The 25211-nt window shown below is 36.6% G+C and overlaps 1 protein-coding gene across 2 annotated transcripts in view; it reads left to right on the top strand.

Annotated features, from left to right (window-relative positions):
• Window positions 1-19674, top strand: part of fdxr (ferredoxin reductase) — a 30158-nt gene extending 10484 nt beyond the window's left edge. For both annotated transcript variants that reach the window (XM_079851133.1, XM_079851132.1), the window contains exons 5-13: window positions 1459-1581; window positions 3651-3764; window positions 3863-3964; window positions 7008-7115; window positions 7348-7432; window positions 9435-9613; window positions 14390-14561; window positions 16336-16509; window positions 18877-19674. In XM_079851133.1, coding sequence (XP_079707259.1) covers window positions 1459-1581; window positions 3651-3764; window positions 3863-3964; window positions 7008-7115; window positions 7348-7432; window positions 9435-9613; window positions 14390-14561; window positions 16336-16509; window positions 18877-19007 — 1188 coding nt within the window. In that variant the 3' untranslated portion in view covers window positions 19008-19674. The remainder of the gene's footprint in view (window positions 1-1458; window positions 1582-3650; window positions 3765-3862; window positions 3965-7007; window positions 7116-7347; window positions 7433-9434; window positions 9614-14389; window positions 14562-16335; window positions 16510-18876) is intronic.
• The last annotated feature ends 5537 nt before the right edge of the window (window positions 19675-25211 follow it).

Genomic DNA, 25211 nt, shown 5'->3' with positions numbered 1-25211 from the left:
CTCTTATTCTCAGAGCATGTCGTAGGGACTCACCTTCGAGCCACTTGGTAAGCAAATCAATCTCTTCATTGTCTTTTAGATTTAGACCATTAATGGCATTCATAAACGCTGTTTTCCAGGGTATGTAATTCTCTGGCTTATTGTCAAATACTTTGAAACTACAAGTGAGAAGATCACGGCGTGCAAGAAACACTGCAAGATCAGACACCTCTCTGGATCGAGGTACTGGTTCGCTTGGTGAGCAGGGGTTTCTCACATGAGAGGGAAAGCTATTTGGCTGTCTTGTATGCTGATACCCCAATTGGTCATGTCTGCTTATTGCATTTACAGCGTTAGGAGTAGACTGGCTGATTCCAGGAATGTCTTTTTCTTTCTTCATACTCTGGTTCTGAGAAAAGTGTGTTCTAATGAATTCTTCTGTGCGTTCAGCGGCCAAAGAACTACCTCTTTCAATTTCGTCATTTGAACAAATTGCGGCAGATTCCAACACCCTTGCTGCTGCGAGAGCAGCTTCAGCTTCACCCTCCTCTTTCAGAGCATTCAGCGTTGCTTCAATCCTAGCCTTTTCGATCTCCATATCTATCTGTCGCTTTGCAAACTCAGCTCTTGTGCGTGCGGCCTCTGCCTTTGCGCGTGCTTCAGCTGCAGCTTGGCTTGCGTTAGATTTATGAGAGCGACGTGTGGATGAAGTGTTGCTGGCTGAAGATCTAGCCTCTGACCTGGTTTCCAGCTTGGAAGCTTGGCTGCATTTCGATGAGTGCGACATTCTGGTTCTAGATTGTAGATAGAGCGCATGTAGTCCAGTGTTAAGCTCTCAATGTGAAGTCAATCTTTTCACTCTTCTGCCTTCAGCTTATATTTGCTTTTGCAGCGAGCTAAACAAAGGCTTAGTAAGAGTCGTAAACAGTTGTCAGGGTCAAACTTTCTTTACTGAAGCCCAATTTGTGAAACTGTAACACAAATGAACAATGATATTTAATAAAATATCTCTTAAATGTTACATTCAGTTCACATAAATCAAAACATTATTTAAGATGCACATAAATCACTAAGAAGAACAATCAAGCATTACAATTATGTGCTTCAGGCTACATTTAACATGTCACATGCAAATCGTCCTCAAACATATGTATATATATCAGAATACATGTAATCATATGTTACCGCTTAGATTAGTCTTTTAAACTTACAGATTGTGCCGTTTCAAGAGCAAAACAAGAAGGATGGACGTGGATGCACCTCTATACTCTGTACCATGAGCTCTAAAATCCAAAATGGCTGATATATTATTAAAGGTGACGTACTACTTAAAGTGACCACAAGGTGTCAGTATTGACAAAGTAAACTATAACTAAGGCCAGGATAATTAGCTTAATTTTTCCAATGCATGAGTCACTGCTATAAATGCATACTACTAAATTAATGTATGTTTTTTTATTCCTCATTTTAATGTTCCAGAATGTCATTAACACTTTCACCCAGACGGCCCAGCATGAACGATGCAGTTTCTATGGTAATGTGAATGTGGGCAAAGATGTGACGATTGAGGAGTTAAGACAAGCGTACCACGCCGTAGTGCTGGTGAGGAAGCCACTCGCAACACCGTAACAGTTGGGTCATTACGGGTCAACTCAGCCAGAGGTCCCCTGCTAAAAATGTGATTTTGATAGTTTTTATTTTTTATTTTTAAAGAAAAACATAAATGAAGAAGAAAGCCAAAATATGAAATGTCATGAATGTATAATATATCGACTGAGTAATCCATTATTGGATTGACAATTTTCACCTGAGATTTGGAGTCAAATTACAGGGGTGTAAAAATGACTTTAGAAAGATGTCACCATCATATTAGTTAAATCTGTTGACTTTAGCAATCTTTGTTGCATTATATGCCAACAGTGACAGTTAAAAAATGGGGAAAAGGCACTTGTGTTTTTTGACCCAAGTTTGCATGCCTTTACATTAAGAAGTATTAAAGAAACCTTAATATCCTTTTAGATTCTGGTTCTTATCAAACATTTCTATTGGTATCTTCATTTTAAAGGCCCGCTATAATTCAGTCCCAGAGATATGGAGATCTTAATGTGGTTCCATGAGTAACTTGGTCAATTTACATATTTTTAGTGGTCAAATAAAATGTGGGTCTCCTTGCATACAATTGATACTTTTTTCTTTTAAAGAGGAATGTCTGAACAACAAATAATGTTGAAACTAGAAATGTATCTCGTTTTATATATATATATATATATATGCCTGTCTGAGAGCCATAAATATTATTTTTCCAAACTTTGGATGCCTGTAACTCTAAAAGTATTAAACATATCTTTATAGATTCTCATTCTTAATAAACGTTTTTTTCGGAATCTTCATTTTTTTAAGGCCTTATATATTTCAATCCCAGAGATATTGGGATGTCAGTGTGGTTACATGTAGTTACGATACTGTGCATTTAAACTCTTGCTAGCTTCAGAAGCAAAGAACAAAATCTTTTCTTCCAAATATCCCTGATATTGATTCAAATATACAGGTGCTGGTCATATAATTAGAATATCATCAAAAAGTTGATTTATTTCAGTAATTCCTTTAAAAAAGTGAAACTAATATATTATATAGACTCATTACATGCAAAGTGAGATATCTCAAGCCTTTATTTGTTATAATTTTGATGATTATGGCTTACAGCTTGTGAAAACCACAAAATCAAAATCTCAGAAAATTAGAATATTACATGAAATCACACAGTAATTACACAGTGATACCATGGTCATTGAACCAGGTTTTGGTTATTTTGGCAGTGTGGGCCGGTGCAAATCCTGCTGGAAAATGAAGTCAGCATCTCCATAAAGCTTGTCTGCTGAAGGAAGCATGAAGTGCTCTGGAAATGTCCTGGTAGACGGCTGCGTTGAGTGGACAGCACAGTGGACCAACACCAGCCGATGACATGGCTCCCCAAACCAACACAGACTGTAGAAACTTCACACTGGACTTCAAGCATCTTGGATTGTGTGCCTCTCCATTCTTCCTCCAGACTCTGGGACCTTGGTTTCCAAATGAGATGCAAAATTTGCTCTCATCAGAAAAGAGGACTTTGGTCCACTGTGCTTTATTAAATCCAGAGTCGACGCAGCCGTCTACCAGGACATTTCCAGAGCACTTCATGCTTCCTTCATTTCCCAGCAGGATTTGCACCTGCCCACACTGCCAAAAGAACCAAAACCTGCTTCAATGACCATGGTATCACTGTGTAATTACTGTGTGATTTCATGTAATATTCTAATTTTCTGAGATTTTGATTTTGTGGTTTTCATAAGCTGTAAGCCATAATCATCAAAATTATAACAAATAAAGGCTTGAGATATCTCACTTTGCATGTAATGAGTCTATATAATATACAAGTTTCACTTTTTTAACGAAATTACTGAAATAAATCAACTTTTTGATGATATTCTAATTTTATGACCAGCACCTGTAGATTCTTATGAATACACGTTTAACATCAAATTTTGGAAAGTTGTTGTTATACCCTGTGTCAGCAAAGTCAGAAAGTAAACTAGCATTTTTGGGGGAAACTAAATTGTCTCTGGGTCAAAATGACTCGTGATGAACCCAATGTAATATAACAGTTATCTCCTCTGCATCTGTTTTCCCAGAGTTACGGAGCAGAGGGAAACCGCTCCATGAGAATTCCGGGGGAAGATTTATCCGGTGTTTTTTCAGCTAAAGACTTTGTTGGATGGTACAACGGACTTCCCAGCAATAAGGAGGTGCAGTTTGATTGAAACTATTTCACTTTTATCTGGGTTTGAAGTGAAAAGCCCATAAACAGCTCTGTAATGTAAGAAACTCTCTTTCTGCTTCACAGCTGTGTCCTGATCTCAACTGTGAGACCGCTGTGATTCTTGGACAGGGAAATGTGGCTCTGGATGTTGCCCGAATACTTCTCTCCCCTGTGGATATGCTGAAGGTCATTTATTCCATTGGTCATTTTTTCCCCCCGAGCTTGTTACAATTGTGGTGTTTCCAGTCAAAAATGACTGGCCTACACAAAATGTATTACAAGTCTCTCACCGTGCAATGTTCTAACTGAATCACAAGTTGTTACTTCCGTCACGTTCAACTCTGAAATAAACCGAGAATCGTTACAGTGTTATGCTTCAAGATTCTCTTAAGCTCACATTTATTTAGTGAACAATATGCTTTGCTTTCAGAGAAGAGATTTGTAATTACAGATCATCTTTAAACATCCCTGCTGAACAGAGCTACATTTTTAAACCACCCTTTCCTGTTTTGATTCTCTGATGTGGATGCAATTGCTATTCTCTCTGACTTTTGCTTACAGGAATCAGATATTATCCAGAATTGCACTGCATTTACTTTCATGAAGATCTGAGAGATATCCACCTTATTTTTACCATAGTAGTGGGCGAGGCCATTTGTAATTTAAATGTGCGAGGCAGTATGAATGATATAATCCAACTCCCATGCATCTGTGACATTCAGAATGGAAGATATCCCTGTTTGGATTTTGGTTGCTAGGGTACTCTATTTGGTTGATAGGGAGTGGCTTGGCAGCTGCCAATAATGAAACTCCAAAGGCTGCTTGTCAGTATGAATGATATAATCCAACTCCCATGCCTCTGTGACATTCAGAATGGAAGATATCCCTCTTTTGATTTTGGTTGCTAGGGTACTCTGTTTGGTTGCTATGGAGTTGCTTGGCAGCTGCCAATGATGAAACTGCAAAGGCTTCTTGTCTTTTTGGTTGCTAAGGTGCTTGACAATGGTTGCTAGGGAGGGGCTAGGAAGTGTTGAGGTGATTCATGATTGGCTGTTTGCTGCCCCGAGTCAAATGAGACTACCCTCATGTTTCTATGACAATTCAGTCCGGAGATATCCCTTTGATCTCTTTCAATGGAACTCTATGGAACTTGTTGCTAAGGTGCTCTAAATGGTTGCTAGGGCGTGGCTTGATAGCTTCACAATGATCCTGAGAGACTGATTGTTCGTCTGAGTAAAATGAGCCCGCCCCTTGTCTCTATGACACTGTGATCCAGAGCTACGTTCAATACAATATCCCTATGCAATTTACCATAGTAGGAAAAACGCATGCATTTCATGGGCCGTCCTACTCCATAGTAAGTCAATGGGAAATTTTGGCCAGCTCCTGCCCCTCAGGGGTGCAACTTTTACCCCATTGTGAGGTATGTTCTTACAGAGCCTGCCAGCCTCTTCAAATGTGGCAAATCACAAGTTTCTGTGAAATCCTCGCTTGGAGCTATGAAGACTCGTCAAATTTTGTCGCAATGTTAAGTCGATGGGATTTTTCAGCCGCTTTTTCGTCCCTGGGGCGAACACCGTACCCCCGATCGCTTATAAAAGTCATAGCAAACCTCTCCTCAATAATCCGCACGATTTGACGCCTCATTCGTGGGTCTGTGACAAAAGCTGCGGGAGGAGTTATCGATACAGGAAAGGATGGATTAAAAATGTGGCTCTGTTCAGCAGGGATGTTTAAAGATTATTAGTGTAATAATAATAAGTATGGAGAGTAACAATAGTGAGTGCCTTGCCTTTGACAAGCACCCGATAATAATCTTTGAATATCCCTGCTGAACAGAGCTACATTTTTAATCCACCTTTATGTTTTGATTCTCTAATGTGAATCCAATTGCTATTCTCTCTGACAGATATTATCCAGAATTGCACTGCATTTACTTTCATGAAGATCTGAGAGATATCCACCTTATTTTTTACTGTAATAGTGGGCGAGGCCATTTGTAATTTAAATGTGCGAGGCTTCTGGTGTCATTCGCCTCTAGTTATTTTAGCTCTACAAAAGCAGTCCGTTATGCTGCTTGATTCGTAAAAGGCTGGTTTGTAGTGCAGATAGTTTTAGTGTTAACTGCACTTTATTCTTTTAGTTATTTACCTATAGTGACTAATGAATCGGAAGTCTCGCACATTCACAGAAAGTAGGTTTCATGTTGCAAAACAAGGTGGATATGCGAAAAATACGTGGTTGCTGCTAATCGATTTGTAGTAGTTTAGGGAATAGAGTTATTTTATTTAAAAAACAAAAACATTCATTTCACTTTCGTTAATAGAGCTTCTTGTATATCATCTTCAGTGGATGCGGTTGGATCACTGTAACAAAAACACTCTGCATTGCTTGTGAATCTCTCTGGCAAAAGAGATGTTTTATAAAATATCAATGGTGAGTTTGTAGTTAGAATTGAATGTGATGATGGAAAAAGACTGTGTGCTGGGAAATAATACAACCAGTCTAGTGCCATTTATGACATTAATCTCAAATCCATCAAACGTTAATGGCTTGAATCAGTCAAATGACTCACTCTCTATATGTGACCCTGGATCACAAAACCAGTCACATGTCGCACGGGTATATTTGTGGCAATAGCCAACATTGTATGGGTCAAAATTATTGCTTTTTCTTTTTATGCCAAAAATCATTAGGATATTAGATCATGTTCCATGAAGATATTTTGTAAATTTCCTACCGTAAATATATAAAACATTTATTTTTGTGAGTGAATGCAGCACAATCGCCAACATAAACGGTCAACTTTAAAGGCGATTTTCTCAATGTTTAAATTTTTTTGCACCCTCAGATTCCAGATCTTCAATAGTTGTATCTCTGCCAAATATTGTCCTATCCTAACAAACCATACATCAATGGAAAGCTTATTTACATTCAGCTTTCATATGATGTATACATCTTAATTTAAAAAAAAATGTCCCATGTGACTGGTTTTGTGGTCCAGGGTCACATATGTCAAAATATATGTGCATTAAACAATGTGAATGCAGACTAGAGTAATAGAAAAATATTAGAATTTTCGTATTAAAATATGCCATTAAGAAAAGCTGAGAAAAGTGCATTTTTTACTTTAAACCACACTTTCCTGATTTAATTACACAATCAGTTTACCTAATGTATGTGCAGTAATGTGAACCCAACTGCTATCCTCTCTGGCTTTCTCTTACAGGAGACAGATATTACCCAGAATTCACTGGCAGTGTTGGCGGGCAGTAATGTGAGAAGGGTTTTGATCGTAGGCCGGCGAGGGCCTCTTCAAATCGCGTGTACCATCAAGGTATGATTCCTCCTGTTTTACACCCTCGGAGTGAATTAATTCATTTGGCAGGTGATAAGCAGAAGATTAAGAAGATTAAGCAGAGGAACCTGTTCTAAACAATGTCTTGCATAATGGAAAAACACTCATGAAATATGATACATGATTGTATTGTTTATTGACTTTGCAAGTGAAAGGGTTCGTAAAGACTGTATAAGGCCGCAGGCAATAGGACTGTTTATTTGGTCTTCAGGAACTCCGAGAGATGGTGAATCTGCCCAACACCAGAGCCGACATGCTGCCCAATGACTTTGAGGGCATCGCAGAAGCTTTGAAAGGTAAAAAGCATCACAACTGAAGGGTTTGTTCACCTAAAAATAAAAATCTGCCATCATTTACTCGCCCTCTTGTCAATCCAAACCTGTATGACTTACTTTCTTCTGTGAAACCCAAAAGAAGATGTAATACATAATGATCAAGGACAGGGAATTATGTTGTTGGGCTCCACAAATTAAAACATAAAACTGCCATAAATGCATTTAACATAATAGTTAATGATATAATTTAATAATGCACACTGACTGCTTTTATAGTAGTTTTTGTAGTATGGACAAATTTCAGTGTGAAACACTGATGTGGCAATGAACTTAAATACTATCAGTAATCTTTCCCAGCTTTGGCTCTGTCCTTTTAGAAACTACGCATGACAAAAACACAAACACAAGTTAGCTGTTGTTTATAAGCAAGGAGTCTTGGGACTTTTTGTTGTGAAACAGATGTCGTGCAGATACAGGAGACCGGAAGATATTTAAATCGTTTCTGTGTATTCTGTCCTCCAAACTTTCGATATGATGCTGTTTTTGTAATAGTTGTTCGGTCACAGATAAGAATAACTTTAACTTCTAATAACTTTTTTTACATAAACTGCCATTTTAAAAGCTTGGAGTCAATGGGATTTTTTATTAATGAAATGGCAGTAAAGACATTTATAATGTTTTAAAAGATTTCTATATAAAAAAATCTTTTAATTAAAAAAATGTATCACGATTTCCTCAAAAATATGAAGCATCACAATCGTTTTCAACATTGATGATAATATTAAATGTTTCTTGAGCAGCAAATCATCATGTTAGGATCATGTGACATTGAAGACTGGAGTAATGATGCTGAACATTCAGCTTTCATCACAGGAATACATTACACATTACTATATATTCAAATCGAAAACAGTGATTTTAAATTGCAATAATATTTCACAACATTACTGATTTACTGCATTTTTGATCAAATAAATGCAGCCTGGATGAGCAGAAGAGACCGACATCAAACTTTTGAACAGTAGTGTATGTCCAACTTGGTGCAGTTGTGAAGACATAAACGTATATCTTAATGTTCTTTTATAGTCTTTTGATTTTACTTCAGACAGTTTTATTTTTTAATTTTTAATCTTAGTGTTCCTTTCAAAAACATCAGCCAACCGTAACGATTTGCTCTATACAGTGAGTGACTTTCCAAAATAAAACAAAAAATAACTTTTTCATTTTTTGGGGACTTTATCTAAGTTCACATCTTTGTAAACCTGATATTCTGGGGGAAAAGCTGCTTTAATCTTGTGGATCTAGATCTACTGCATTCCGGTACTTTAGGTACTTTTACTCCTCTTTGCATTCCTCTAAATAAACATTTCCAGATTGGAAAGTACATTTGATGGATGAGATGTAGTGATCTAGGGCATAAAGACTTCAAAGTCTGTGTGTTTGTGTCTGTGTCTGTGTTTGTGTCTGTGTTTGTGTTTGTGTCTGTGTCTGTGTCTGTGTCTGTGTCTGTGTCTGTGTATGTGTGTTTGTGTCTGTGTCTGTGTCTGTGTTTGTGTCTCTGTGTGTTTGTGTGTGTGTGTGTGTGTGTGTGTGTGTGTGTGTGTGTGTGTGTGTGTGTGTGTGTGTGTGTGTGTGTGTGTGTGTGTGTGTGTGTGTGTGTGTGTGTGTGAGTGTGTGTGTGAGTGTGAGTGTGAGTGGTCCTGGTAAACCCTATGTTATGGGGACGTCTCCACAAGAATAGTAATACCAGAAATTTTGTGGGTACATTTGTTTGGTCCCCACAAGGAAAACAGCTTATAAATCATACTAAATTGTTTTGATTTTTTTGTATATATATATATATTTTTTTTTTTTTTTTTTTTTTTTTTTATGTACAAATGCAGAAAGTTTTCTGTGATGGGTAGGTTTAGGGGATAGAATAAACAGTTTGTACAGAATAAATATCATTATGTCTCTAGAAAGTCCCCATAGGACATGGAAACTCAATGTTGTGTGTGTGTGCGTGCGTGTGTGTTTTCATTAGACCTTCCCAGACCGAGAAAAAGACTGACGGAGTTAATGATGAAGGCTGTAAAGGAAGGAAGAGATGATAAAGTTGAGAAGTGCTGGGGTTTCCGCTTCTTTCGCAGTCCCGTGGAGGTTCTCGCCGGGGCTGATGGGAAAAGAGCTACAGGAATCCGATTGGCTCTTAATAAGCTTGAGGTAAACGTGCAAGACCGAATAACATCTCTAATATCCGATTATATGTGCTCTGTCAACATACGTTAAGAACAGATGTTGAGAAGTCAAGAGTCTCAAAATCAAAATTGACAGAATTTAACACGCCGACTTTTGGGGACTTCACTCCGCAGAAGTAGCAGTGCTTCGTCTTCTGAGAATATAGTTCCCAGTATGTATACGGTTAGAAGATATCTGTGTCTCATGTGACCTTGTTATTTGTACACACTGTGACTATACACATCACAACATGTAAATAGGGAAATGTTGATGTTATTTTGTCACTCATTGGGAGCAGTATGCTAGCTGGAGCCGTTTACCTCCAGTCTTTGTGCTAAGCTAGGCTAGCGGTGGGTGCGTCACACAGAGTTACGGCACGCACGGAGATGAGAAGGGTATGAATGGACTTATCTAACTCTGGGGGATACGGTGAATAATCAAAAGTCCCAAAAAGTCGGCGGGTTCCTTTAATACATGTTTGTGGTCTTAATGTGAGCAATTCATCAACGTTTGTTATTTTCAGTGTCTCAGAGTTCACAATCTAATCTTCTCATCTTTAATTAAACAAGTTTGAAAGGACTATGCTTCTTATGATTTCCTGTAGCTCAAACACCAAGGTTATGGGTTCGATTCCCAGGGAAAGCAAGAACTGATAAGAATGCAAATGTGTAGCTTGAAATGCAATGTAAGTCGCTTTGGATAAAAGCGTCTGCCAAAAGTGTAAATGTAAATATAAATGATTTTTAGTGTTTATAATCAATCACTCCCCCTGACCAGAATGCAGATTGTAAACAAATCTCTAGTCATTAATTATTCTATTGGTCTGTTTATATATGATAATATTACTGAAATTAATATTTCATTATCATATTAATGAAAATGAAAGGAATTTGATCTCCCAGACGTAGCTTTTAGTAATTTAAACCAAAATGTTTTTTGAGTTCTTCATGGTTTATGGAGATGACTGCACAAGTCAAGACTCAAAGTATTTTTTACTCCACCTGAAATCTGGAAAGTCCTGATGTGCTTGAGAGAGAAGAAAGACGTCAACCAATCGTGCGTCATAATGATTTCTATTCTGTCAGATTGGAATTTATGCAGTTGAAGAGTGTTTTGTTAAGTTAACTGTACGGAAACAGTTCATTGGATTTAAATGTGAAGTTTACTTTTTCATGCAATGAAACTAAAATTGACAATGATTAATCTTTATCTTAATAGTTTTTATCCTTTTCACAATATGCACTACCATTCATAAGTTTGGGGGCAGTGTTTTTTTAAAAGAAATGTATACTTTTAAAGGGGCTATATGTAGTTTTTCTACTAAAATGAATCCTTTTTTATTGCCTGTGTGCGAAGGGGTTGTAATCTCACATTAAAATGATCCACTTGGTGGGTTTTGCTATTACCTCTGAAAGCAAGTAGGCTATTCCTATTTCTATGTGAAGGCTCCGGGTCGGATTTACCGCGAAATCCAGTGACGTGATTGAGACCTGCATGCGCGCTCCCGAGCCTCTCGCCTCGTCTACTGACTTTGCACTCGACAGCGACGACACTGCAACGTATGACATGGAGTCTGCTAACACTAAGAAACGACCTGCTCCCAGCACAACACAGACTCCAACACAAACTCCACATAATGATAAAAAACAAAAAAAAATCTGCTGAAGCCAAACGGGAATTGGATCAACTTCCAGGGGGCCAATGTTTCGGAAAACACTAAAGCTTCCCCAGGGCGCCATTGATTAGCAGACCATCACCTGCTGTTAGCATTCCATTGACTCCCATTCATTTTGGCGTCACTTTGACAGTGAATAACTTTACATCTGAGGCGTTTAAAGACTCCATTTGTCCATTATTTATTTCTAAAGAAACACGAAAATGTATAAAAGGCTCCATTACCTTGTATCTTACGTTATGGCCCCGTAGAAGCAGTTTTTGTAAAAATAGGCTAATGATTGTGTCATAACCACGCGACTCTGTCGCACAGTAGAGAGATTACCGTATGGACAGGGGGAGAAGCTCGCGGGCAATCGGGGGGACGTGGAGGCAAAATGACAAAATAATGAATCAGAATACTTAGCAAACGTTGCTCCTGCTCCTAGCTCATGGACACCTCCTACTCACACTCTCCGTCTCTGCAAGATTCGGAAGGGAATGATTCAGATTTCTCTTGCACAGCTAGAAGACAGACGGGTTGCTCACGTCACATCTACGTCGTCAAGCTCAGTTTGAGTCTGCGCAGTACGCTCAGAGTCAGCCATCAGGAAGTAAGAGCTTCTAATTGACTTCACTTTTCTCCGTTGAATCCAATGGGGTCGCTGTGTCCATTTCTTTTACTGTCTATGTCAACTTCGGACGAAAACACGGATCAACATCGGCAGGGCTTTTGAATCATGGAGAAACCTCCGCTTTGTATTGTTTGCAATCTGAAACATCACCGCTAGAGGCCGCTGAAAACTACATATAGCTCCTTTAAAGACATTTATGAAGTTACACAGTATTTCTATTTTAAATCATATTAGAATGATTTCTGAAGGATCATGTGACACTGAAGACTGGAGTAATGATGCTGAACATTCAGCTTTGATCACAGGAATAAATTACAGTTTACAATATATTCAAATAGAAAACAGTTCTTTTAAATTGTAATAATATTTCACAATATTGTTGTTTTTTACTGCATTTCTGATCAAATAAACAGCCTTAGTGAGCAAAATAGACTTCTTTCAAAAATATATAAAAAAATTAAATAAAAGAGACCAAAAACTTCTGAATGGTAGCGTGTTTGCTAAAGTCAATTTGCTTTTTAAAAAACAAAATCTAATTAAATACATGATGTGCCGATTTTTTCTTTTTTTTAATTAATCACAAATTAGTTTTGGCTGAGAAATTAACCAAAGGATAATTTAAAGAAATTGTGTTAGATGAGAAACATGTTAAATAGACATTACAAAACATTACAAATAAAATGTAGTCTATTCAAAACACTTACAAAAGTGTTGAATAGACTACATTTTATTTGATTTAAGTTTATTACACATGAACTTTTAGGCCACAATGTGTCGATAACATTTTTTCTTTATTGTTCAACATAAGAAGTTTAAGCATTGTAACAAAAAAAATGACAGGCTCTGAATATTTTCTGAATCCAAATTTAGATTTAGATTAGAGTGTTTTGTAAACTGGTGCCACCTATTCTTTGAAATGAACCAACTCTGAACAATGGCTTGTTGTCATCTCATACTTAAGAATGGCAAAACAAAAAGAAGCAACGGAAATGGTAATCTAAATACCATTTCCGCTTCCCTTTTTTATTTTGCCGTTTTTGTCTGAAAACTTCAGTGTGAAACACTTAATATCTGGTTTCCAGACCAAACTATCAGACAGATTTTAACAAAGTTTCTTTCTTTGGTCTTTTACAGCATCTGTCTTTAATGGATTTTGAAGTTGACATGCTGCCAGTAATCCTTTCAAAGCCTTCCTGTCATGAATCAAGCATTGGCTCTATGTTTATAGATAAAGAGAACAAGAAAAACATCTAGTTTAAAATCGTTTCTGTGTATTCTGTCCTCCAAACTTGAATTTTGATATGATGCTGTTTGTGTAATAGTTGTTTGGTCACAGATTAGAATAACTTTACAATGAAGGAACATTTTAAATGAAAGTTAAATGAAGTTTAAAGTTCAAGTTTGGGGTAAAAAAAATGTAGCATACACGACCACATACAAGCTTGGAGTCGATGAGATTTTTTATTGAAGAAATTAATGCGTTTAATCAGCAAGGATGCATTAATTTGATGGAGAGTGGCTTTTATAATGTCATAAAATGTTAATGCTGTTTTTTCTATTCATTCAAAAACGTATTAAGATTTCCACAAAAATATGAAGCAGCACAACTGTTTTTCAACATTGATAATAATCAGAAATATTACTTGAGCAGCAAATCATCATATTATACTGACTGAAGGATCATGTGACACTGAAGACTGGAGTAATGATGCTGAACATTCAGGAATACATTACATATTAACATATTCAGTTTTGAATATATATTCATGAATATTTCACGAATGTTGTCCAGCTCCAGAAATATTAGAATATCTTCTAACATCTCTTGTATATTCCTTATACTGTATATCAAGCAATATTTCCTGGTTCTACCATTTTGTTAGGGGTTAACAGTCTAGGACCCAAGGACCAGATGTTTGAAAGAAGACCCGGAGTCAGAATCATAAAAAACTGAAGAAATGTTTTACTAAAGATAGTTTGCAGTTTCCACACAGCTTTTCCAAGTTGGATTTGGCCAGGCTCTAATTATAAACAGGAGAGTCCGTCGTCTCAAAACATCAAGATAATGCGTTCTTTCTCTTTAGGAGAACTACACTTTAGTCTAAATGGAAAATATAGGCTTTAACTGAGAAATGATCCCTTAAACTATTGGCTTCAATGACCCCTGGATGTTTTAACACGTTGAAGACCTTTCTCAAGCGCAAAACAAGTCCATATTTCATTTCTGGCAGCCGGGATAAATGAGCGAGCACTGTTACTGCAGTCAGATATCAAATACAGACATTAGAGAATACATGAAAAGAACATTTCAGTAATCACACCGGTTACTTCTATAACAGAGTAAAATCTCCAGAGAAGTCATTCAACTCATTTGATATTTAGAAGGAAAAATATTGATTAATACCTTGATTATAATCACTCATTACATATACATTGAAGCGTGTGTGTGTGTGTTCTCTGTGTTGTTTGTCAGGGGTCGGGTGAGCACACGCGTGCGGTTCCCACCGGTCAGCTGGAGGATCTGGAGTGTGGTCTGATCATCAGCAGTATCGGCTACAAGAGCTTTCCCATCGACCCCACGGTGCCCTTTGACCCCCGAAAAGCCATCGTGCCCAATGCCATGGGAAGAGTGCAGGACACAACAGGTGAGAGGAGTGTGTTTGTCCACTGGCCAGAAGCCATGAGGGACGTTTTTTACAAGAATGTTATTCTTTTTTCTTTTTTGCACTTTCCTTCAAAGCCAGAAGGCTTTTTCAGAAAAGATGCGGCAAAGGGCATCAGATTAGGTGACATTTATTCTTTATGTCAAGGGTATTATGTCAGGGTCTCTATATTTCCTTCCCAGCTAAGGTCTGGACAATACTTTTCTGGACCGGTTATACATTTCCAACAGGGCAGCCGTAGTACTTTGTAAAAGAAAATATCCTAAACACTCAAATTTCATCAAAGATGAGAATCTTGGGTACTGAGAGACCAATATTATTATTTTAACCAATATTTACCAAAATAAGTACATATTTCTGCTAACTGGATATGGATATCAAAAGGTAAGATCAGGCTATTATTTATTTATTTATTTATTTTTACGTTTAGAGACCTACGTGTATGACACATAGAAGGGGACTGAGAAAAGTATGGACCATTTTTATATTTTGCTCAAAGTAATAAACTACTTAAAACAAGCAACGTACATAATCTAATAAGCAAAACTCTCATCATGAGCCCAAAATAGCGTTAACTAGTAATTTCAAAGGTTTTTGTCTTCCCTTGCAATCTCTAAATAATTTTCCAATTTATAATATTGTATATATACTGTATGTATATATAGCATATATATATATATATACACACACTACCGGTCAAAAGATTTAGATTTAGTTTTTAAAAGAAGTCTCTTCTGCTCACCAAGGCTGCATTTATTTGATTAAAAATAGAAACAAAAACAGTAATATTGTGAAATATTATTACAATGTAAATCAGCTGTTTTCTATGTGAATATATTGTAAACTGTAATTTATTCCTGTGATGAAAGCTGAATGTTCTGCATCATTACTCCAGTCTTCAGTGTCACATGATCCTTCAGAAATCATCCTAATATGATGATTTGATGCTCAAGAAACATTTCTGAATATTATCAATGTTGAAAACAGTTTTTTACATTTTTATTTCATGATGCTATGATGAATAGAAAGTTCAAAAGAACAGCATTTATCTGAAATCTAAAGCTTTTGTAACATTAAACACTACCCTTCAAAAGTTTGGGGTCAGTAAGAATTTTCATTTTATTTTTGGGGGAAAGAAATAAAATAAATCAATGCTTTTATTCATCAAGGATGAGTTAAACTGATCAAAAGTGACAGTAAAAGACAGGAAAATATTCTATTTTAAATAAATGCTGTTCTTTTGAACTTTTTATTCATCAAAGAATTTTGAAAAAGAATTGTACACAACTGTTTTCAACATTGAAAATAACAATGAATATTTTTTGAGCATCAAATCATCATATTAGAATGATATCAGCTCTTCCTCAGGATGGGACTGAGGTCTGCCATTATGGATTTTATGAGACTTGTGGAATGTAATTTTCTCCCTCAAGCCTCTCCCCTTAATTATACTAGTTGGAAACCACAATTTGTCTGTCGAAGAACAGTAAATATTTTTTTTGCGGCCATATTTATGTGGCAATTCTGAGAAATATTTGTGAGTTATAAAGTCCAAGTTGTGGGATATAAACTTTTGGGAATTAGGAGTTTATATCTCACAAAGCGCTGCAGATAAATTTAGCTTGAGTTGACAAGATTGTATGCTAAAATAACTTCTGACATCTATCCTGGTGGGAAAGGGGTGTTTGTGTTTGTGTATTGATAGTCATGACTCATGGAGTGTGTAATTGTAACTGTGTGTGTTTATTTTGGGCAGGCCTGTACTGCAGTGGCTGGGTGAAGCGAGGTCCCACCGGTGTGATCGCCACCACGATGAACGACAGTTTCGATACGGCACGTGTCTTAATTCAGGATATGGAGGCTGGCGAGGTGGATCTGTCGGTCAACAAAGCGGGCGCTCAAGCGATCACTGCTCTTCTGCAAACACGAGGTCATGTTCACACAGACACGCTCGATACTAAAACCTAGTGAGCTGCAGCATCCTAATCATGTGACTGATTACGAGCGCTCTACTTGTGTGTCACACAAGTGCTACTCTTTACATTCATTGTTACCAGGGGCGGCGCTAGGGCTGGGCTAAGGGGCTTAAGCCCTGAATGTTTTTAGTAAAGCCCCGAATATTTTGTTACCTTATCTTTCTCATAAAGCAAAACAATTAATCAGAAAAACAAATGCGAATAAGATTACAGCAGCCGCGATTACCTAATCATGAAAAGTGCATATTACAGTTTTATTTAAATTTTTCCCTTTGCATTAAAAGTACTTACGACGTGCTTTTGCAGCGTTGAGCATTGTAGCCAATCACAGACATGTCTGTTGAATGCATCGGCCAATCAGAGGCATTTAAATGAGTCGCTGTGATGAAGATGTGTTTTGCGCGAGCTCACCGAGTTCTACACTTTCGCATACCTGTCATTATTATTGGCAATAAACTTAAGATGCAAATAAGAGATTCACTGCAATGTATCTGATATTCTTGATGCTGCTCTGATGCACTTCATTACGCACCGCTCTGTTTGTTAGGATGACTAAAAGTTCAGCGGTCTAGCTCATCAATGTCAAAATGATTAAAGAAGTGAACGAATGCCTGGTAAATAAGTAGATAAACATTTAATATTTGACTGTTTTACAATAGAAATGTTCAACTACCGACAGTATCCGGTGACGCAAATTACTCAACTTTTTTTTATTTATTAAATGTTGACTTTTTGAATTGAAAATATGCTATAATTTCCTTGATTCATTTAGAGAGAATGCATGCATAATTAAAAATAAAATAATATTTGCAAATAGTTCAAATTATTTCACTAATACAATAAGCCTTTTTCTTTTCTTTATTCCCTTAACTCACTTTTATAATTAATTAATTCCTTCAAATAAAAATACCCAATTTTAGTTTGGGCTAAAGCCCCGAATATCCACTGACCTTAGAACCGCCCCTGATTGTTACCAATAGTATTTGCCATTAGCATGCTGCTAAACTAGAAATGACAATATGCATAAAAACATACTTTTTAATTATGATTATTTAAAAAAATTTTTTACTATTTATTGTGTAAAATAGTCATATTTATTATAAATTCCTAAGTATTAAATATCAAAAAAGAGCAAGTACATTTAAGCAGTATCACACGAGTATGATGGTATTTTAGTGCCATGGTACGATTATAAAAACAAAGTTTGTAACATTATGTGAATAAATCAATGTTTTGAGAATAATTAGGAGATTAAAGGCAAAGTATTGTGTGAGCAAAGTCTGAGAAATACCACAATATTACGACTTATAAGCGAAGACATTCATTTTTATTTTTATTTAAATAAAAATTTTAACCTGGCAATAAAATGCTGAGATAAGGGATTTATGCATAAAAATAAAATAAACACATTCATGATTTGTTACACATTGTAGTTTATTTTTTAATGTTTATATTACTTTTAACCTGGCACTAAATGCTGAGAGAAGGCATTTTTTACATTAAAATAAAAGTAATACATTGTTGCATTAATACAAATAGATTTTTAATATTATTTTGATTTTAATGTATTTGTTAATGCCTTTATACATTTAATTAAAATAAAATAAAATTAAAATGTTTTTATTTTAACGTGGCACTAAAATGCTGTGCAAAGGCATTTATACATTTAAAAATAATACAAATTTAATTTGAGTTTTTTTCATATTTTAATTTTAATATTTGTATTATTTTAACATGCCACTAAAATGCTTTCGTACTGTTATTCTAAATATCAGCATGGCCATGATTCGGCTATAGATATGAATTATAATCATAGATCTCATCATATAATCAAGGTCTGAGGCAAAATCGTTTTCAATTTTGTGGTGTATCTTTTTCTCAGTGCTCACCGTAATGCATTCTTAGATTGCCTAATGTGGTTCTGTCTTAGAGCGCGTTAGCTGGCGCTTGTTTTAATTCTGTTGGCACATATTCAGCTGGCGTTTGTCAGGCTGTGAAGCGTCTGAGATGCGACCTACTTTGGTCTGTCGGTGCAGTGGGAATTTTCTTTGAACAAATCTTTTGGAACAAATTTAACATTGGGAATGGATTAGGCTGGGGGTTAGGCTTCCTCATGGGATTAGGCTTCCTCATGACGCAGCTCACTGCTTCACACACATTTATCTGCTGTTGCGTTATTTTTATGGCTCTGGGTGTGGTGGTTTTGTCATGGAAAGTTTTTGTTCCAAGATTTTAGATTCCCTGTTCTCTTTCAGTTTACTGCACAGTCAAAAATGATCATCATTAAAATGAGTTCATCATTGGGTCATGCGTGTCAACAGGTGTGAGAACGGTGCTTTTTCCACAATGGGAGAAGATTAATGCGGAGGAGGAGAAGAGAGGCAAATCCCTGGGAAAACCCAGGGAGAAACTTCTGGATGTGGACGAGATGCTGAAGATCGCCTGGTCCTGAGATCTGACCCGATGGAGTCTGCAGAGCTGTGATAAACCTGTAGGACTTTCTTCTGTGGAACACAAAAGATGACGTTTGGCAGAATGTGCACGCTGCTCTTCTCCATTCAATGAAAAATTACAAATAATGATTGAAAATTTGGGGTTCTTACACAAAAGAACACTGAATAGCACACATGATATTTATGGTACTTTTCTTGTGCATTGTTGCACTTGTTTTGAGCTCAACAGCCTCCCTTTCACTAATAAGAGCATCTGAGGAATTCTTCTTAACAATTTTTATATTCCACAGAAACAAAGTGGAACGATATGGCGGTGGATAAATGATGACACACGTTTCCTATCATTTATGAGTTGTTCTTTTAACTGAAGGTTGTGCTGGATTTTATGGTTCATGCCTTTGATGTTTAACATGTTCATGCTGTATTATGAAGGAATCAAGTCTTAAGCAACTTTGGGTTACTTGTTAATGAATTGTTTAGCTATCATGTCAGGACATGGGCATGGACAATAATCACTACTATTTCCCTTTACTACTGATGCCAGCATGTCTGACAATGAAGTTGGCCCAGTCTGTGTGAAAGTAGGTTATGGCTTTCTGATCGTTTATTCTTGCCAGAATAAACAAACTGAACATATTTTTACATAATAAATAATATACAAACATTATTGTTATGACTGCTGTTGTTGTACCTATTAACCAGGATTGGCAACTTCTGAGTTAAGCTTGGAGTGAGAATTATGGAAGAATATGCTTGAATAATTTCACGAGCTCGTCTGCTGCTCCGCGTTTGTGATTATGTGAGTTGAGCTCTTCCCAAAAACTAAAATCATAAACATTAAATAACGAACGGACATGTTCTCTGCTGCAGATGGAGATGAAAGACTGTTGCTCTATTGTTGAACTGGATGCAATAGATATTAGTTTACTTAAAAGTGCCCTATTAATCTATTTTAAAGGCTACTAATGTTGTTTTGTCTCCTACAACAGGTTCACATGCATCCAAGGTCAAATCAGCTCTTTTCTCTCAGTGTCTGAAACGCTTCGATAAAGATTCAGTCTCTCTAGTCTAGTGGAGTGGTTAAACATGGGATATAATTCGTCTTGTGTAGGCTATATCTAACGGGCGATCTTTGATCTCATTAATCTATAATTTGTTCCCCTGGCAAATCGTTTTATGGCCTCTTATACCTTTTAGGCTACTTATACTTTCATAATGGCCATCTAAGCTAACTAAAAAACACACTAACAACGAGAAATGTTTAATTTCACAATCTATAGCTTCGGCTAAATACTAGTATATGAAACGTATAAGTTAAAATACATGCTAACTGTTGCAGTGCCACTGCCCACAAACATTGATGCTAAATAGTGCTAACTACGTGAAATAGTAGTGGAATGTCACTTACCGGAAAAACTGGAGCGAAGTCCTCCTACAGTGTCGGTAAGTGCAGTTTATAGCAGAGCAACCCATTTTATCTACGATATTTCAATACAAATGTTCAGAAAGGATACAGAGGTGGTATGATGTGTTGTGTCAGATCATGGCCGAGACGTCAAATTTCAGGAATTCCACTCGGCGCTCGTTATCAGCTGTCAATCAAGCTGACAATCAAGCTGACAATCAAAGTTAACCATGCCCTTATTTGTCATACATTTTATATCTAAATATGATCTAAACTAACGAGTTAGAAAAAAATTCACCCCCCTCACAGTTGTCAGGCACTCGGAACCTATCGAAAAATACAATAAAAGTCCATGGGACCAACCTGTAAAAACATGAATTTCTGCTGTGAAAATGGACATTTTAACATGGGGTCTATGGACATTTGCTCCCTTTTGGGACCTGCCCCTAGCGGATTTTCGATGTATTGCAGTTATTCGCACTTCCGGGTAGGCTTCATTTTTCAGATTAGAATGTTGCCCCTTGGTTTTACCGTATTAATCTCAGAAAACAGCGTTTTCTCCACATGATCAACACGAACCAAACTCTTTCAGTCTCAGATAAACTACAGTGTTTGAGGGCGGGGCAAAGAAACGCTGTTCAGCCAATCAAGACCACAGGCTGGCATTATGCTAATTAGTTACAAACCTATGTAGGAAGTGAGTCTGAATTACTGACAACTCGTTTCAGTTCAGAATCGATTCTTTCTTTTAGGAGAGAAAAACCACATTCATCTGCATCTTTTACATTCACAAACAGCTTTATTACACACTGCATGAAAAAAGCAAAATAGGGGCACTTTAACTTTACTTATTCTACACAATTTCTCATCGCATGATTTTACTGTTGTGTGTATAGTATAGTACAACAGTAGACAAAGTTTCCATAGCTTAAGTTTAATTTTTCACATAACATTCAAGCATTTGCATCCATTTGATCAGTTCATGTACTCTCTGGGAGTCGAATCCACAACCTAGGGCTGAACGATATGGCCGGAATTCATATCACAATATATATTTCTTAATTTCGATACGATACGATATAATTCTGATATCGATATGAACAATATAAAAGCCTAAAAAAAAAAAACTGCCACGAACGCCCACAACGGATGTTGAGACCTACAAACGTCTGAAAGATGAATTTGCCAAGTCATGAAACCTCCTCCTATAAAACCATATAATATTTTAGAAATAAAAATGTTACAAATAAATTAATGTTCATCTTTTATTTGAATTTAGCCTTCATACAAACAAGAAATGTGAAATCACCGTCAAATAAACAAGCATCTCCACTTTATTAATATTAATATCTTTAACTCTAAACAATAACATAGGCTGATTATATTATTGTTATAGATTGAAACAAAAGTGCTTCAGTCAGGATAAAGAATATTAAAAAAGCTGGCAAAAATAGAAAAAAAGAGACAAGGAGACATGACTCTCCTGTGCGATGACAGCTCAAGTTACGGGATGTTTGCAGGAAAGACGGCGACACACACTTCCTGATCTTTCAGAAGCATGAGCTCAAATGCACAAATATATATTTTAGTGCATGAATTATTGTGCAACTTTTCGGAAACTCCCGCAAACATACAAGACTTTCGCTCATGTTTCAGGACATTTTACTAAATTTTCACTTGCGCGCTGTGAACTGATCAGTGCACAGAATAATAAACGCCTCAGGAGTCAGCTGTCAAAAATGGGCCTAAACCAGCACAAAAACACACACAAACCAGCACAAAAACACACTCAGCAATCGCCAAAACCACAGAAAATAGATATTATTTTTTGTCAACATCGCACAACCCTACTTTCAAACTTGTTTAAACCGGCAGCAGTGCAACTCATATGAAGGTTCTGCACTATTTCCCACAGATTAAACTTTGACCCCGAGCCCCTTTGGCAAAAACAGCACAGAGGTCACAGAGGTCGGCCCCTCACACCCAAACACTGCTACCCATAGATATACATAATTAAGGCCGTATACATACATTGCATACTGCTACTTACTTATGCTGCTATACAGTATATGCACTGTCCAATCCTGCTGCTGGAGGGCAACTGTCCTGTAGAGTTTAGCTCTAACCCCAGTTAAACACACTTGAACCAGCCAATCAAGGTCTTACTAGACATACTAAAAACTTCCAGGCAGGTGTGTGGACTCACATTGGATATATACTCTGCAGGACAGTGGCCCTCCAGGAGTGACTTTGGACACCCCTGCACTAATAAAAGTGGTTCATGTAGGTTGGTTGATGGACCCTATTGACTTCCATAGTATATTTTTTTTCCTACTATGGAAGTCAGTGGGGTCCATCAACTGTTTGGTTACAGACATTTTTCAAAATATATTATTTTGTGTTCAGCAGAAAAAAGAAATGTATACAGGTTTGAAACAACTTGAGGGTGAGTAAATGATGACAGAATTTTCATTTTTGGGTAAACTATCCCTTTAATATTATAACTATTATTATGTAGTAGGTGTGTAATGTAAATAGACACTGTAACTAAAAGAGGTTAGAATTTTTCTTTGTTTAATTTGCACACTGAATATGGGTTGGAACTTTTAATTTTGAACTCTCAAAAGCACCAGAATTGATGAATTTAACATTAATATGCACAAAATTTGCCCCCAAACCCCGCTAGAAGACCCGAGGTCCACCCACCACAGATTTAACACACATCCTGTGGGAAACACTGGTATTGCTATGCCAACGCAGCTTATAGCTTGTTTTAGGATTCATCAGGAGTGTAGTTCAACTGTATTAATAAATGTCAAATTTTTACTTATTTCATCTGTTAACTCTCACTCGCTCCTATACTCACTTATTACATGGCATTAGTGGTTTTAAGGAATAGGAGTTGGTATGCATATATTTAAGGGCGTGCAAAGATGGGTGGTGCTATGATCATATAGTGGGCCAGTCTGGGCCAAAATGCCAGGGCCGATTTTTTGTCCCAGTCCAGCCCTGTCCCTGAAGTGTCAGCAGAGATTGTGAAGGCACTGTGACACTGTTATACAAGAACTGAACTGAGCTGGACGATGACATCACGCTTTACTCCAGAGCGGCTATATATATATAAATTAACTAAATTAATAACTTTTTTAAAACAAAAATGAAACATCACTGAACTTACTTAAGCTGGACTGTGACACTATTTTCTTCTGGAAACAAACTTTTTTGAGTAATGAGAAATAATAATCGAGCTGTGTCTATGGGATGTCACCTGAAAATGACCACTCCTTTTAAAAAGCTGAACCCTTAAGTGTTTTAATATCACTGTGGTGTTATTGTTGTTGCTATATAATAATAGATTATGAAATGATGAAACATATCCAGAGAAAGTAAACTGGAGCTCTGTGGTGATTCAGAGAAGTGAAAGAAAAGCTCAAATATTACACAAAGCTGTGTGTGTTTCAGGCATGTTTACAAACTAAATAGAGTGAATCATTATTTTATTACAATGCTGAGTAATGCTTATATATTATAATTCTTATAATAAATAGCACACTGTGTGTTTTTTGCGACTTGGAGTTTCGACGAATCCGGCGAAACTACCGGAAGTACGCGGGCGCCATTACTGAGCTGTTGCTGGGTAGCGTTGCGCCATTGCCTCCTATTGTTTTAGTTGCAACTTGCGTCCACTGGAATAAACAGCCCGCGATTTACGACTGTCACTAACGTTACAACTTTACAACTTATATAATGTCGAGTGGGAAAACATGTTCAGTTATAAATTGTTTCAATGGCGGCAGTAAAATTTCAATTTGGAATAGGCATTTTGTTGATCATCGGATGCCAGGCGAAGGAGAAAATACTCTTGAATACCTTTAAAACAACAGAAGGGGCGCATTGGGGCAGTAACGTTAGTAACATTACTGTTATGTCTGTTGTTAATGTTTGATTTGCTTGACTGTGACAGATTTTCTGTCTGTGATTTCCTGACTGTGACAGGAGAGAGGGGAGAGGGGGGTTGTCAAAACATTTGGTAACTAAATAGAGTTTTATGAAGTTTAGTGACAACATGTTACAATGTTTACATTGTACAATGACTGGTAGGATACAGTTTTTATTATTGCTTGACAAAGATTTCAATTCCATTCTTGTGATTTGATTCCGATTTTGATTCAATATTGACTAATTTGGATACATGTTTATTTTAAATTGTATTTAAAAAAATAACCTCACCTAATGCTGTAAACAGAGGGCCCAATCTGCTGGTATTATTAAAGGTTTAAAATAACAAATTAAATTAAATATAATGCAGTTTTTGTTATAATAACAATTATTTAATGACATAAGTAAAACATAATAAATATGTAATATAGTGCTCAGCAAAATCTCCTCTCTAGCTATTTTTTCTATTCAATTAACATGCTATGGTCATTAAATGGCTTTCCTGAGCTAAATGTAACGTTATGTGACATAATTGTTCTCCTGCTGTTATATTGACCTCTTTCCATGGTTTAAAAACACTAATTGGTCGATATTATGTATACTTTCTAGCTGTACCTTACCCTTGCCTTTTGCAATGTGAAAATGAGATAAATAATGGACACAAATGAAAAACATGAATTTGTTTATTTGATGTCATTCATTTATTTATTGTTGCCAAATGGACAGATCTTTTTATAGTTTCCTCGTTAGCTAACGTTAGCCCAGCTAGCATAGTTATTGCCAAGCTATTTTCATAAATAATCTGTAAGATCGTTTGTACCTTCATCTGTGACTGGAGGCCACTGTCTAACATCATCAA

The sequence above is a fragment of the Squalius cephalus genome, assembly GCF_949319135.1.
Source record: "Squalius cephalus genome assembly, chromosome: 19".
Classification (NCBI taxonomy): domain Eukaryota; kingdom Metazoa; phylum Chordata; class Actinopteri; order Cypriniformes; family Leuciscidae; genus Squalius; species Squalius cephalus.
This window is presented reverse-complemented; position numbering and strand designations above follow the sequence as displayed.